The sequence below is a fragment of the Sceloporus undulatus genome, chromosome 7, assembly GCF_019175285.1.
Source record: "Sceloporus undulatus isolate JIND9_A2432 ecotype Alabama chromosome 7, SceUnd_v1.1, whole genome shotgun sequence".
NCBI classification, from domain to species: domain Eukaryota; kingdom Metazoa; phylum Chordata; class Lepidosauria; order Squamata; family Phrynosomatidae; genus Sceloporus; species Sceloporus undulatus.
The window spans coordinates 25,590,282-25,603,064 of record NC_056528.1 but is presented as its reverse complement, the minus strand read 5'-3'; the positions used below and the strand labels follow the sequence as shown (position 1 = coordinate 25,603,064).

The 12,783-nt window shown below is 45.7% G+C and overlaps 1 protein-coding gene across 2 annotated transcripts; it reads right to left on the bottom strand.

Moving 5' to 3' along the window:
* Positions 1-5,372: 5,372 nt before the first annotated feature.
* Positions 5,373-10,744, bottom strand: LOC121937127 (nuclear receptor 2C2 associated protein). 2 transcript variants are annotated; one of them, XM_042480046.1, is made up of 6 exons: positions 10,630-10,744; positions 9,886-10,034; positions 9,148-9,238; positions 7,365-7,470; positions 7,135-7,202; positions 5,373-6,054 (listed from the first exon to the last, which is right to left on the bottom strand). In XM_042480046.1, exons 2-6 carry the CDS (start codon positions 9,918-9,920, stop codon positions 5,938-5,940), a joined length of 417 nt encoding a protein of 138 aa, XP_042335980.1. In that variant the 5' UTR covers positions 9,921-10,034; positions 10,630-10,744; the 3' UTR covers positions 5,373-5,937. The 2 variants fall into 2 exon arrangements, with proteins under 2 accessions (XP_042335980.1, XP_042335981.1); XM_042480047.1 differs by having other exon boundaries at positions 10,635-10,704.
* Between the last annotated feature and the right edge of the window lie 2,039 nt (positions 10,745-12,783).

Sequence of the window (12,783 nt, the reverse complement as noted above, 5' to 3'; positions counted from 1 at the left end):
TAATAATAATAATAATAATAATAATAATAATAATCTTTCAGAGACAATGGCAGCTGCACAATAACTAACACTTGTTAGCAGTGTTCAGAAGGCAACACAAAAACCCTTTTGACCCTGCTCTCATACAGATTTTTCAGTCATTACTATGGTGTGCAAGCATCTTGGTTTCTGAACATGCTACACTGGCAATGTAAACTGGCAGTGTATTCTGGATCACATGATTTTTAAAGCTCTGCTTTTTAGATGATTGGTTATTCCTATTTGGGAAACCTTTAGCATGTATGGGAGATTGCTTATCTAGCAGTTTGGCATGTTCATTATGATATCATGTTGTCATCTACTTGGTGAACCCAGGGGGACTCAGTATAGCAAGACAGCATTTAGGAGAATTAACTTGTTCCAAGAAGCTCTGAGACTAGATGTAAGCCTGAAGCTTCCTCTCAGGGTTCAATGAGGCAATATACCAAATGTAAGCCATATTTATTTGGTGCCCTGCATCCACATTGCACAATTATAGCAGTTAGATACTACTTTAACCACCATGCCTGGCTCACATAGAATCATGGGATTTATAGTTTGGTAAGGCATTTAGAAATCTCTGCTAGTGAGCTCTAGTGAATTCTTCTGAATTACAGTTCCCAAGAGGCTCTGAAATGAGTGGTATTACACATTAAATCAAGGTATCTAGGGAGCCACAGTCAGAGGAGAATACCCTATTGCCCCAGCACAGAATTCTAAGCACTTCACAAAACTACATATCCCAGGATTTCAGAGGTTGCAGCCGTGACAGTTGAAGTGACATCAAGCTGCTATAATTGCATATCAAACCGCTAAAACTGTGCAGTGTGGATGCACCCTGTTTTGTTTTAAAGTTGATGTAAACCTTGTGTTCTATGAAAGGAGAAAGGCAGGAGAGAAATAAAATAAGATAAAATCCTGGAGACAATATTGTTTAGATTACAAGACTTCCACAGTTGTTCCTCTTGATCCCTTTGGCTTTTGAAGACACAACTAAGTTTTTGAATTACAATTTATATCAGTCCCAGCCAGCATAAACTGTCCAATTCATGGCTTACTAAATACTTTTTTGCCACACTGTGTATCTTGCTAAGGTACTAAACACTTTATCTTTTAAGATGGTCTCCTCACCTCGCTGTGTATGTAAGGGGGTTCTTCTCTCATACAGGTCCTCTTCCTCCTCCAGTTCAAAATAGCCATTACATGAAGCACTGTGCCGATTGAAGCCATAAGCAAAATAGCACCCCAATTCCAGCAGATAGGGAAAGGTAGTTCCACTAGGGTAGGGTAATTTTCCACTTCTAACCAGAGGGGGCCCATACAACCAAGTTCCAGAAAGTCTGCCATCTTGGTCTGTAACTGCATCCAGTCCTGAACTGTCTAGGCAATTAGATGACATCCATTGTTATTTCATATGCCATGGCTGCAAGGCTAGTCTGTTTGTGACATCATATGACTCAGCCCATGGTTACAATGTATTATCATATTTATTATTATTTATTGACTGCTGCTCTTAGGCTGTTTATATACATTTATGTTATAATTAATAATAATAATTTGTTTTATTTATATACCGCTATTCCAAAGATCATAGCGGTGAACAGCAAGTAAGCTAATTAGCAAGTAAGCTAATTTGCCCCCAACAGTCTGGGTACTCATTTTAGCGACCTCTCGGAAGGATGCAAGCCTGAGTCGAGCTTGGGCCCTTTTGCTGGTCTTGAACTCGCAACCTTGTGGTTTCGAGTGAATGGCTGCAGTACAGGCATTTAACCACTGCGCCACCAGGGCTCCTAAGTTATACACTTTTATACCCTGCTCTTCAGCCCTGGTGGCACAATAAACTAAAAATGTAGTTTCCATTGGATAGAGCCATGGCAGTTAAAGCAGTGTCAAAGTGTATTATTTCTGGAGTGCAGATGCAGCCATGGACCCAAGTTTCCCTACTGGCAGTATAGGTAGACATAGCTGGCCCCAGTTAGGCATGTATCTGCCTGCGGGCAGGGAACCGTCTATTATCCTGTCTATTGTAAACCGCTCAGATTTCCAGTGATTGGGCGGTATATAAATAAATTCTATTATTATTAATTTATATTAACATTTTTTTAAAAAAAAAGACCATTTTTTGCGCGTCCTCCATTTTAATAAAAATGTGTCCTACATTTGAAAATGTTGCCCTACATTTGTCCTGGTTTGGAGGTCCTCACTTATGGCAACCCTACTTGCAAAAGCCATGCCTAGGATCTTGTAGTCCTTGTCAAGCACAATGACAGACACCATCCTCAGGGTTCAGGGGAGCAGCAGGTCTCTTGGACTGCAGGACCCAACATCCCCCTTCCCAGGGTTCGTGACTTGAATGTCAGGGTTAGGGGTCCCTCTTGGAGGACAGTTCCCATCATCCGCCAGGACAATGACCGTGTCGGTTGGTTGGGGGGTGATGGGAATTCTAGTCCAAAACTAAGTCCCTGAACCGGGACACAGAGCAGCAGGCCTCTTTAACTGCAGGACCCATCATCCCTCTTCCCAGAGTTGGTGATTTCAATGACTGTTAGGGGTCTTGGAGGACAGTTCCCATCATCCCCAGACGATGCAGAAGGCGGGGGGACGCCTCAAAGCCAGCCTTTCTGCTCCCTGGAGCCCCTCCAAACCCTTTGGAATGAAACCCCCATCATCCTCTGTCCCTCAGGGGCATGATGGGAATTGTAGGGGGCACTGCTGCCTTGCTCTCTGCCGTCCTCTTGTGGTGCCCTTTGCTCACTGCAGGCTCCATGACTCAAGGCTTCTAGGCTTCTCGCGGACGCCCTCCAGTGGAGACCATCGGCCAGCCAGGAGCGCATCCCCGCAAAAGGCTTCTGGCAATTCCGCTCTCAAGCACTTTTGCGCTCTCCTTCCTGGCTCTCTCTCTCGGGCGCCCTCCTATGGCTCAAACGGCGCACTTCAGCCCCTTGACGCTTAGGAGGAGGATGATCCTTCCCTGTCCTGGGGCGCCCTCTGGTGGCGAAAAGGGAGCGTTGCAGCCATTCTCAGGCTCCAAGGGTCTCCTTAGGGTCGCCACAAGTAAAGAATGACTTGGACAGAACCCTTTGTGCAAAGAGCTCCAAAGCAGTCCAACACCTCTTACCCTCCAGAAGTGCTTCCGAACATTTAGGTGGAGTCTCTTCTCTTGTAATTTGAACCCAGAGCAGGAGAAAACCAACTTGTTCCTTCTACATGGTGACCCTTCAAATATTTAAATAGCTCAAAGTGTGCAACATAAGAAGAACCTATTAGAACCATAGAATCGGAGCTGGAAGTGACCGCAAAGGCCATCTAATCCAACCCATCACCACAATACACAACCATTGGGAAGGAGCTGTGTATATGGCTGTTTCTGGTGATCTCTTCTGGGTTTTCTTTCTTTTTCCAGGGGGTCTGGATTATGTGGTTCTCAACCATATTGGCTTGACTCCTTTTGAGATGTGGGATGGGGACATGGACCAGCAATGAGGGCTGATGCAGGTGCAAGGAGGATGCCTTCCTCTAGTTTTGGCTTAGGGTCATAGAATGGTAGAGCTGGAAGAGACCTCAAGGGCCATCCAGTCTAACCCCAGGCAAGAAGACACAACCTAAGCTCTCCCTGGAACAGATGGCCATCCAGCCTCTGTTTGAAAACCTCCAGAGAAGGAGACTCCACCAATCCTCCGAAGGAGCATCTTCCACACTTCTTACAACAAAGGTTGGGAACCTTTGGCCCTCTTGACCAACAGTGACCAACTGTGGAAGGCTAGGAGACCACATTAGTCCACCAGAAGACCTTGGGGGATAACCCCCAAAACTACATCTCCTCCCACAAAGGACCCTCCCAACTCCCCCCATGACCTCAAGAAGACAAGGGACGCCTTTCCACCACGCTTTGAAGCTTTGCAGGACCATTTTAGGCCCAGCAGATACCCTTTTTTGACATCAGAAAGTGAGAAGTCGTCATTCTGCGTTTCAAAAAAGCCCTCTCAGGGAACAAAACATGGTGGAAATGCCCCTCCAAACTCCCCAGAGCAGTGGTACTCCAACCTTTTTAACCTTGGGTCCCCCTTTACATCTACATGGGGATGTCACACCTTGACGTAGTCTATGAATACAAATACTTTGGTTTATTTAGTTCATGGAGACCCATTTGTCAAATAGGGGCAGGCGTCCATATTCTTCCAGCCAAGACAGACAAAATGGAGCCACTCAAAGGTATTTCCTCTCCTGTTCCAGGTGAATTTCTTTAGCTACGTGGCCTTGCGTCCGCAGCTCTCCCTGCCTTGACAGAGAGTAGAGGGTCTCTTGTTGTGTTTCCTCTCTTGCAGGTGAGTGGTGTCAATCCTTTGGGGAAACTGCAAATCCCAGGGTGCAGAGTAACTAGGATCAAGTTGGACAACCACTGGAAACTAGGGGGGCACATTAGGTTTCATGTCCTAATCCCCGAAGCAACAGAAAACAAGCTTGCTCCATCCTCAATATGACAACCCTCCAAATATCTAAACAGGTTTAAGACAGAGATTCCCAAAATCAGGTCCTCCAAGTGTTTTGGACTTCCAGAAGCCTCAGCCATCTTGGCCAATCTTGGTCTAGGATTCTGGGAGCTGAAATCCAAAACACCTGGAAGGCCAGAGTTTGGGAATCACTGGTAAGGGGTGACGTGATAGCCCTGTTTTAGTATTTCAAAGGATGTCCTACTGCGAAGGGAGCAAGCTTTTTTTCTGATGCTTCAGAGAGCAGGACATGGAGCAATGGATTCAAACTCCAGGAAAAGAGATTCCACTTCAACATTAGGAGAAAGTGCCTGGCAGTAAGAGCTGTTTGACAGTGGAAAACGCTGCCTTGGAGTTGGAGTCTCCTTCTTAGGAGGCTGGATGACCATCTGTCAGGAAGTCTTGGATGCCATATTCCTGCAAGGGGCTGGTCTAGATGGCCTTTGGGAATCTCTTCCAACTCTAGGAGCCTCTGTGGGACTATGCCTCCTTTCATTCATCTGGTGTTTTAAGACAACCCCCTGAGACTTGGATATCTTATTTCAGGGAGGATCTCCAACCTCTTTGTCGCCTCGTACGCGGCCACCAAGTTTGGCCTGGAAGGCTTCTTTGGCTCTTTGCGCCACAAGCTGATCGTGCAGAAGAAAGATGTGAGCATTACGCTCTGCTTCCTCGGCCTCACTGACACCGAGTCGGCCATGTGTCAGGGTTGGGCTGTGTCCATCATTTCAGCGTCTGTGTGAGGTCAACAATCCCTTAACTTCAGCAAGTCAACTCTTGCAAGTTGGTAATGCCAATATAGCGGCTGTATGTGGCACATCAAAATGACTGCCGTGGATGAAACAGAGCAGGATGGACAAATTCTGGCTCTAAGGCCAGATGCGGCCCTGGAGACTTTTTATGTGGCCCTTGTTACCAAGGGCCCATAATAATAATAATAACATCATAATAACACTGCACTTTTAAAGAGCAATTTGCCAACTCCGGCTCCATCTGCATTACAGAAATAATGAAGTCTGGCACTGCTTTAACTGCCATGGCTTCATGCCAAGGAATCCTGGGATCTGTAGTTTGTTATGGCACTAGAACCCTCCAACAAAGAAGGCTAAATAGCTCACCAAGCAACAAATCCCAGCATCCCATAGCATTGAGCCATGGCAGTTAGAGAGAGGTCAAACAGGGTTAAGTCCATGGTGCAGAGGCAGCCTTGCTCTCTGTATCTCCAAAGGTATTAAAGGGAGGAAAATGCAAAAGGTACACAACATGTCTGACCTGACATATAAAAAAAAATAGGTTGGTTTCACTCCCCCGAACCCTAAATCCGGCTTGGTCCTGGGTGCAAAAAACAGCACCATAAAAGTCTATCCAAAACCGAACAAACAGAGATGGGAAAGGATCCTCAGCTCTTGCGATCTCCCTCCTCGGTGCATTAAAGCGTCTCTCCCAAAACATCGAGGCGGTAGATGATGATTCTTCCAAAGAAATCTGTGCTGTCTTCAAAGGTGATCTTCAGTTTATCCAGCTGCATTTCTTTGAGGGCGAAAGTGTAGAAAGCTCAGTTAAGGAAACAGGGACCCATATCTCCTTCCCCCAGTTGCTAAACCAGCTATTCCTGATTGGAAATGGGATACCTATTTTTAACTGAAAACATAAAATTGGTGTCATACCTTTTGAGTTCCCAGCATCTCAGAGGCCACATAGAACCATACAGTTGGAAGAGACCCTAAGAAGGGCCATTCAGTCCAACCCCATTCTGCCATGCAGGAACTCTCAATCAAAGCATCCCCAACAGATGGCCATCCAGCCTCTGTTGAAAGGCCTCCAAAGACGGAGACTCTGCCACCCTTCAAGGGAGTGTCTCTCACTCTTGAATGGTTCTTACCATCAAGGAGTTCTTCCCAATGTTGAGGTGGGATTTCTTCTCCTGCAGCTTGCATCCACTGCGCTGTATCCTATTCTCTGGAGCAGCAGAAAACAAGCTTGCTCCATCCTCAATATGACATCCCTTCAAATATTTAAACATGGTTGTCATATCACCTCTTAACTGTCTCTTCCCCAGGCTAAACATCCTCAGCTCCCTAAGTCTTTCCTCATAAGACATGGTTTCCAGACCCTTCACCATTTTGGTTGCCCTCCTTTGGATGTGCTCCAGTTTCTCAATGTCCTTTTTGAACTGTGTTGCCCAGAACTGGACACAGTATTCCAGGTGAGGCAGAATAGAGTGGCACTATGTCTTCCCTTGATCTAAACACTATACATCTATTGATGCAACCTAGAATCACATTGCTTTTTTTAGCTGCCGCATCACACCGTTGGCTCACGTCCAACTTGTGTCCCTTTCGCATTTTGCCCCGGCTAGCTTTTCTTCAAGGGCCACCATGCAATGAAGCACATTGCAGTCATCCATACGGCGCACGGTTAACTTCTGGAAGTAAGCATCACCAGGTTTGAAGTTGGTTGCAATCCCTCTTACTGACAGGGGTAAAAAAAAGAAAAGCGCCAGTCGGTTGGGTATTTGTTCCCCAGCTCAGGAATTCCAACTTGGCTTTCCAAACTTATTATTATTATTATTATTATTATTCAGACCATCCTTGGGTTCCAGTAAACCAGAAGCAAAAAAGGATATTTGGAGAGAGTTGGTATCTTCAGGGTAAAACTCAGCAACCTCTGGAAGCTCTTCTTCTTTCCTGAAACCTACAATGAAAATTGAATAGGGAAGAATGGGCTGGGATAAGATTTGGCTAGGAAAGAGGGTGGAAATTTTGGCATAATGATGGTCAGCTTAATGTCATTTCCCCAAAATACAGTAACCCCAGATTAAGGACCATTTCCATGATCCATTATTGGACTCCTTACCTTGCACGGTACACTTTCGACTTGCAAATCCCCCTTGGAACTGAATTAGGATTTGGGACACCCGAACCGTTTGTGGAAATCCCAATGTTAACCACTGGACAGCGCCCTAAAACCAGCCACCAAAAAATAAAGAGAAATTCAGATTAAAGGCAATACAGAATTCCTCCAAAATAGGAAACCTTCCCTGTGCAAAAGACTGCAAACAGCAAGATTAAAAGTAGCAAGTAGCCAGCTTCTGAATTAAAATACCTGCGACCCTTTTCCTTGGATTATTTATCCATTCCTTTATATATATATTGGCAAACAATTTCATCCAATCCAGAGGACCGTCACATTTTTATTTATCCAATTCTTAGAAGTTTTCCTGGAAGATCTGATGCGTTTTATACCTCCTATCTGCTGGCAGACCAGTGTCCACCAGTAACAGCCAAAGTGGCCAGCTTTGGGGCAGCGGCAATGGTCTCTCGGTGTAAAATGGTGTTTTAAAATGTCATGATGGTTTTACATTTTTAGTTTCACATTTTTGAGGAGTGAACTTTGTAATGGGCTTCCCAATTAATATTATTTACTTTTTAAATTTGATGTTAATTCTATTTTATCTGTTTTATATGTATGTCTCTTTCCCCTGGGTCCCCAGTCTCTCTTTCCTTGGGTCCCCAGTCTCCCTTTCCTTGGGTCCCCAGTCTCCCTTTCCTTAGGTCCCCAGTCTCCCTTTCCTTGGGTCCCCAGTCTCTCTTTCCTTGGGTCCCCAGTCTCCCTTTCCTTGGGTCCCCAGTCTCCCTTTCCTTAGGTCCCCAGTCTCCCTTTCCTTGGGTCCCCAGTCTGTCTTTCCTGGGATTCCCAGCCTCTCTTTCCTTGGGTCTCCAGCCTCTTTTTCTCAGGGTCCCCAATCTCTCTTTCCCCCGGGTCCCTGCCTTCCTCCGCACCCAGAGCCTGGGCTGCCATGATGACTGACAGTTATTTTGAAGCAGCGCAAACTAACGGGGACGAAAATCGTGCCAAAAAAACCAAGTGATCCCAATGGCCTAATGAAGATACGCTTTCATAGTGGGAACAAGGGACCTTTTGGAACCAATTAACGAAGCCGAGTCAGAAATCGGGTTCAACCACAAGCGGGAATGAGCCCCCAGGATCTGCTGTGTTTGGAGTACTTGGAGGATTCTGAATACACTGGATTACAATTCTTCCTCCCAAATGAACTGGATTACAATTCCTCCTCCATGATAGCAGGCTGGAATGATGGGAGCTATAATCCAGCGTAACTGGGGCATGTCAACATATCTAGGGAGGCAGTGGCTTAGTGGTTAAGATGCCAATTCTGATGATCAGAACACTGGAAGGTTGGTAGTTCAAGGCACAAGTGCCACATGATGTGGTGAGCTACTGTCATTGGTCCTAGCTTCTGCCAACCTATCAGTCTGAAAGCATGCAAATGCAAGCAGATAAATAGGTACCACTTTGTTGGGAAGGTGCAGTCATACTGTCCATCATGACCACCAGAACAATCCTCCGACAATGCTAGTTTTTTGGCTTAGAAACGGAGATGAGCACCACCTCCTATAGTTGGTGACATTCATGTCAAGGGACTACCTTTACTTTTACTTTTACTTTAATAATAGAGTGTCCCCATTCAAATAGCCACCTATGTAACGAACACATTTTGGAAGTCTCCCATCCTTTGCAAGATGCAATCTTGGCCTACCTTGCTTGCAGGATAACTTTGTACATGAAAACACAAAGACAACATGAGCAACTTTGGCTCTGGCGAATCCGCACATCTCACCTGGTCCGAGTTCCAGCAGGTTTCCTCATTGCCGTCGAACATAAATTTCTTCCCAAACTGCTTCACTTCACGGTTGAGGACAGAGCTCACCCTGGGAAGCAGAAAGCAGGTGGTTTTCAGGCACACGACAAGGACCCCCAGATTCACGGGGGACACATCTCCAGACTTATGTGGAAACTTTGCATGGAAATGCAAAACCGCAATAATAGCAAACCCTATTGAAATGAATGACTTCTGGCAGACATTGACTGGAGAGTCACACCGGAGAACCTAGATATCCCTAGAGAGAACACTCCTCTAGGGCTTTCCAGTTCCTCCGCTGCAACTCTATGGTCACCATGTGCTGGAATTGCACTGAAGGAGCTAGATGTTCCTACTGAGAACATAGGATTGAAATAAATGAAACCACAACTACTGGTGTGGCAGATACTGGGGTTATACTGTGGTGGCCAGTCTCCCAGATCAGATAGCCCAAGAACCCCTGGACTTGGTATTCCCTTGTTGTTGTGTGCCTTCAAGCCGTTCCCAACTGATGGCAACCCTAACGCAACCCTATGATGGGGTTTTCTTGGCAGGATTTGTTCCGAGGGGGCTCCCCATTGCCTTCCCTTGAGGCTGAGAGAGTGTGACTTGCCGAAGGTCACCCAGTGGGTTTCGTGGCTGAGCTGGGATTTGAACCCTGGTCTCAAGAGTCATGGTCTATTGTCACCTTCAAGGAAGACAGCAAAGCATCCTCACCTGCTCACGGTCTCAGAGGAAATCAAGGAAGCCATCTTGAAGATGAGCCAAGGATCCGGCGGCTCCGTGGGAATGGATCCAGCGCGGGAGTTACAGACCCAATGAGAAGGTGGCTCCAAGGAAAGTAACTGCAAATCCCATCATCGGCACTGAAAGGGAGGAGGAATGATAATGGGTTGTGAGTTGGAGATCGACAGATAGCAAGGAGAAGAACCCAAGTTGGTTCCTACATAGATGTAGTTAGGAGTGCCTTCCGTTCCAATTAGAAATTATATATATAAAACCAGTAACCATCAGATAGGAACTTTCTGTAGCCACATTCTTGCAAATCTAGTCTTTGTATTTATTGCAGGATGGAAGGGAAAAGAACAATCTAACCCATTGGAAACAATTGCAGAGGAAAAGCTCTTTTTCTTCTGACAGTGTTTCAAATGGGGTAGATTCCCCCCCCCCTTCACTTCCATGCCATCTACACTTAAGAAATAATGCAGTTTGGCACCACTTTCCCTGCCCTGGCTCCATCCTACACAATCCTGGGACCTGTAGTTTTTTCAAGCAAGCAGCACTCTTTAGCACAGGGACCTGGTAAAAAAACTACCAATCCCAGGATTCCATAGTCTGGTACTCCAGCCCTTAAAAGTGGGGTCAAATTGCATTATTTCCACAGTGCAGATGCACCCAGAAGCTGAGGAAGCTAATGCAATGAATGATATATTCAAATTGAAAAAAGGGGGAAGGTTGCACCTCACATTTCTTGCAAAACCTGCAAAGCAAGATCACAGAAGGAACAGCAGCCCAGAGGAGGAAATGGCCATAGGATCCACGTGCTTCCTGTTTCCTGGGGTGGGAGGAGCTTCTGGAAAAGTCCCGCCCAGCCCCTGAAAAGTTTCCAAGCTGCTGCTAAAATTGCAAAATTAAAATTAAAAAATCCCATTGTGGCATTACCTCCCTTTGCCACAAGGTGGCAGCAGTGGAACAAGGATTAAAAAAGAACCCAGAAATGCCAACTCCAAGCCAGAAGTTGCATCTGCACTGCAGAATTAATCCAGTTTGACAGCGCTTTGACAGCCACGGCTCGATGCTATGGAAATCCAGGGGTTTGTAGCCTTGTGGGATATTTAGCCTTCTCTCTCTCTCCCTCAGGGAGCTCTGGTGCCACAGCAAACTACAGGTCCCAGGATTCCATAGGTTGGAGGCATGACAGTTAATGTGGTGTGAAACCAGATTAATTCGGCAGTGTGGATAAACCCAGACTTTAAGTTTAAAATGCAAAAGAAAAAGATGGCACCCAAACTTATACAGGCTGAGTATCTCTTATCCAAAATACTTGGGGACCATAAGTGTTCTGTAATTTAGATTCCCCCCCCCCCAGATTTTGGAATACCTGTATTTTCATATATCCCATCGCCAAAACATTTCACTCATATATATATAATGACTTCAAGGGAGGTGTATTGGGTGCATAGGAAACATAAAAGGATTCAGGTTTAGATTTGGTCCCATCGCCAAAACATCATGAGTGAGATGTTTTGGCGATGGGACCAAGTCTAAACCTGAATCCTTTTATGTTTCCTATGCACCCAATACACCTGGCTTGAAGACATTTTCATACTCAAAATGTAAGCCTCCCATCCAAGCCCTAACCAGGGTTGATCCTGCTTAGCTGTCAAGATCAGACAAGACCTAGCCATTTGAGAATATATAGGGCCTGTTGTTGCTCTATATAGACATGTATATATATATACACACACACACATATATATATATACGCATGCATAGACAAATACACACAATTTATATCTATATATACACATATATATCTGTACACACACACACACACACATATATACTCACATACATCTATATACATACACATGTATATCTATACACAAACACGTGTCTATATACCCACGCATACACAAATACACACATATATATCTATATACACACATACATCTATATCTATACACACACACACATATCTATTACGGAAGAAGAAGAAGAGGTTGCAATTAAATTTTTAAGCCCTAGCAACAACTCGTAAAGAGAAATCCAACCCCAGATACCGATGCTTGCTTCCCCGCTCCTCCCGCTTTGCTTTGTCTATGCCACTCATGTCTCCAGCAGAGAACAGCTCACCCATCGCTGACCCAGCTTAGCCTTTTGTCCCATGTTGGGCCAGTAAGCGATATCTCCGACTCTCTGTCACTGCGACGCACAGGTCGGACACCTCTGGGGCTCTTCTCAGGTTCCCACCTCACGATGTTCAGCACAGACCGCTTGCAATCAGAAGGGAACGATGAAATAGAATCAGCGAATCCAGCCCAACCTCATTCTGCCAGGCCATCCGGCCTCTGTATGGAAGCCATACTGTATGAAAGATGGCCATCCGGACTTTGTATGGAAGTCTCCAAAGAAACCTCCACCACTCCGTCAAGGCTGAGTGGGGACACTGGCTAGGAAGTGCTGGGACGCATCGCAAAAGCGCAATGTACATCAGAAGAGGCTGATAATCATCAGAAGAGCCCAATGAGCATCACAAGGCCAATGATCACCAAAAGAGCCCAATGAGCAGCAGGAGAACCCAATGCACTTCAGAAGATCCTAATGCTTATCAGAAGAGCCCAATGAGCATCAGAAGAGCTCAGTGAGCATCACAAGAGCCCAGTGTGCATCGGAAAAGCCCAATGAGCATCGGAAGAGACCAATGCACTTCAGGAGAGCTCAGTGGGCATCAGAAGTGCCCAATACACATCATAAAAGCCCAGTGAGCATCACAAGAGCCCAATGAGCACCAGAAGAGACCAGTGCATTTCAGGAGAGCCTAATGCTTATCAGATGATCCTAATGAGCACTAGAAGAACCTAATGCACTTTGGATGAACCCAATGCACACCAG